General features: G+C 40.8%; 1 protein-coding gene across 1 annotated transcript; it reads left to right on the forward strand.

The window, feature by feature from the left end:
- The first annotated feature begins 218 nt into the window (after positions 1 to 218).
- Positions 219 to 1,484, forward strand: LOC125778886 (uncharacterized). The gene has a single exon (XM_049458498.1). It carries the CDS (start codon positions 219 to 221, stop codon positions 1,482 to 1,484), a length of 1,266 nt encoding a protein of 421 aa, XP_049314455.1.
- Positions 1,485 to 2,905: the final 1,421 nt, after the last annotated feature.

Here is a 2,905-nt window from a genome sequence, read left to right on the forward strand (position 1 = left end):
GCGCGTCGTATCCGGATGCATGGAACGACAATTAACAGGCGAGTAAGGATTGGCAGTTGGCTTTTATGAAACGCCACAAAAATGTGTCACTGCGAACACCAGAGCAAGTAAGCCAGAGCCGTGCGAAGCGATTCAACAAAGAGAATGTCGATGCATTCTTTGCCAACCTTTCATCCGTTCTCGGTAAGACGCCGTTTGAACCTCACCGAATATGGAACATGGATGAAACCGGGTGCCCGACCGTGCCAACCAGACCTGTCAAAACCATCGCGCGCAAAGGACAAAAACAGGTCGGCTCATCAACATCTGCCGAAAAAGGCACCAATGGGTCTTTGGCTTTGGCCGTCAGCGCTAGTGGCCAGTCTATACCGCGATTCTTCCACTATCCCCTAGTCAACTGGAAAGAGATTTTTATGACTCATGCGAGTCATGGAGCTGTTGGTTTTGCTAACTGTTCTGGTTACATGAACTCTGACGTATTCCCTCAATTCATGCGTCATCTTATCAAGCACACCGGTGCTAATGCCGATTCGCCAACCATGTTGCTGCTGGACAACCACGGTTCGCATTTATCGATCGAGGCGATAGATTTGGCGTTGGATCATGGCATCACGTTGCTGTCTTTTCCGCCGAAATGCACGCACAAAATGCAGCCGCTAGATGTTGCGGTATTTGCACCATTTAAAGGCATGATGACCGTGAAGCATGATGCATGGAAAAAGTCCAACATTGGTGTCACTTTCGATCTGCATCATGTGCCGCTCCTTGTCGATCAGTGCCTCGATGTTATGTTAACGCCGAAAACCATCAAATCCGGCTTCCGAACAACTGGCATCTACCCGTTCAACCCGCAAATTTTCACTGAAGTTGACTTTGTCGCTTCAGAACTGAGCGGCGAAAATTTGTTCGGTGACGAAGAGAAAGACGCCGACAATCAACGTCGAGTTCTTGTCTCTGGTGATGCCATTGTGACTGCTGCGAATGAGGAGGTGTCAACGTCGGAGGCATCGACAAGTGCCCCAGCTTCAACAAGTGGTGCTGCATCATCGTCGTTGTCTCTTGTTTCGGCTCCACAGCTCTGTGATGCATTGAAATCGGTTGGCCCGTTGAGATTGGGCACACCTACGCCGAAATCAAAACATGGCCGCAAGACAATGGAGTCAACGATTTTGACATCGCCTGAGGTTGTCGCAGATCTGCGTGACAAGGCCGAAAAAAAGCGGCAAAAATTGACGAAGGCAGCCGATGAACCAGCAGCCAAGAAGCAAAAAGGCCGTGGCAAATCGAAGACGCCACGGAAGAGAAGCCCGTCTCCGACCGAAACCGACATCGAAGAGAACTTCGATTTTTGCACGATTTGCAAGAACAAGATGCCGAAGCACGAGAATCGTCAAAACACGGTCCATTGCATCGTTTGTGATCACTTGAAATGTGCCGGACCGAACCCGAACACTTACACCTGCATCCACTGCGAGCCGGAATAATTTTTTCGCCAATTCCTATTTTTCTTATTATTTATGAATCCCTCTTTCATTTCCATTGATAAATAAACGTTTTTCATCGGTAACAATCATGTTTTAATCGATTTACAGACTGGCCCGACATTCCCCACCTTTTTTCAAAATCGCAAAATCAGGTTTTTTGCGCCAATGGCTATAACTTTTAAATTTTTGTAGAATTTTATCAAACCAATGTTATCAAAAGGAAGGTTACGACTCGCACTACAAATCCATGCTTTGGAATTTTCACAAAAAATAACTTTTATGTGACTTTTTAGCCGAAATCAACATTCCCCACCTTCCCCTACTTGTAGTTGACGTTTGACAAACAAATAATCAAAACAAAGTAAAAAAAGCTTCGAACTAAACTACAACAAAAGGTAGTACATAGGCACATACATAAATGCGAGCAAAAAATCCACACAATTTCTTTTCCAATTAAGTAAATAAATATACATATTACAGGATAATTAAAAAATTTCCGGCTGATCATGCCGGGCTCACTAACTTTTCCAATTTTTAAAACTTAAACTGTAGGAAAATAAACTTATTAAGGTAGGTTTCCGAAAAAACGACCAAAATGTGAAAATCACAATTACGCACAAAGTGAATATAAATGAATCTTTATAAATACCCGATGTTGATGGTTTCATAATTAAAGTTGCTAAATTATAGTCAGCGACTGGAAAATATATATTCAAACTGTGAATAGAAAATGCACAAAAATCAAACTGCACTTATTGCGAAAATAAGCTCTGTGTTTGTAAGGCTCTGAAAAGAGAGGTGGTGAAAATGAGATTGAAAAACCTTTGGTTCATTGTTGCTAGTATATTCATAAATCCAAAGCAATAAACGAAAAGTGCTACCGGCTATTTTGAAAACTTTTCTGGTCTGCTGCCCCATTGTGCGACGGGACTCATGTTCGCATAATTCCACCAAGAAAAGAAGTGCAACATCTTTATCTTAACAGAAAGGGGTACTACAGTTTAAACGTGATGATTGTATGTTTAAAATCTGAATTATATTAGAAACAAAATGGTATAATTTCTTAAAATTTTTAGCTTTGTGATTATAAAATGTCTATTCGGTATGTGGATGCTAGGCATGCAAGTTAATGACAGCCTCCACACAGCCACTTGACTATAACTGTAAACAATATTGAATCTTTACACTTTGTAGTTGTGCGGCCTCATAAATTATCTTTATTAATGCTTTTGCTTATTTAAGAATTTGATATACTTTTTCCGTTCACATTAGAATAAACCATTCTTATCTAAACAATTATTGTAGCCCTCACAAGAAGGCATAATAAAATCAAATCAACACAACAGAGGACAACACTGGAGAAAGCAGTAAGATTAATTAATCATTATTGTTAAGAAAAATAAATATGTTAAAATTATAAA

Source organism: Bactrocera dorsalis, chromosome 5 (genome assembly GCF_023373825.1).
Source record: "Bactrocera dorsalis isolate Fly_Bdor chromosome 5, ASM2337382v1, whole genome shotgun sequence".
NCBI classification, from domain to species: Eukaryota; Metazoa; Arthropoda; class Insecta; order Diptera; family Tephritidae; genus Bactrocera; species Bactrocera dorsalis.

Bases quoted from the DNA above. Each gene is read 5' to 3' on its own strand.
- LOC125778886 (XM_049458498.1), top strand. From the start codon at position 219: ATGGATGAAACCGGGTGCCCGACCGTGCCAACCAGACCTGTCAAAACC.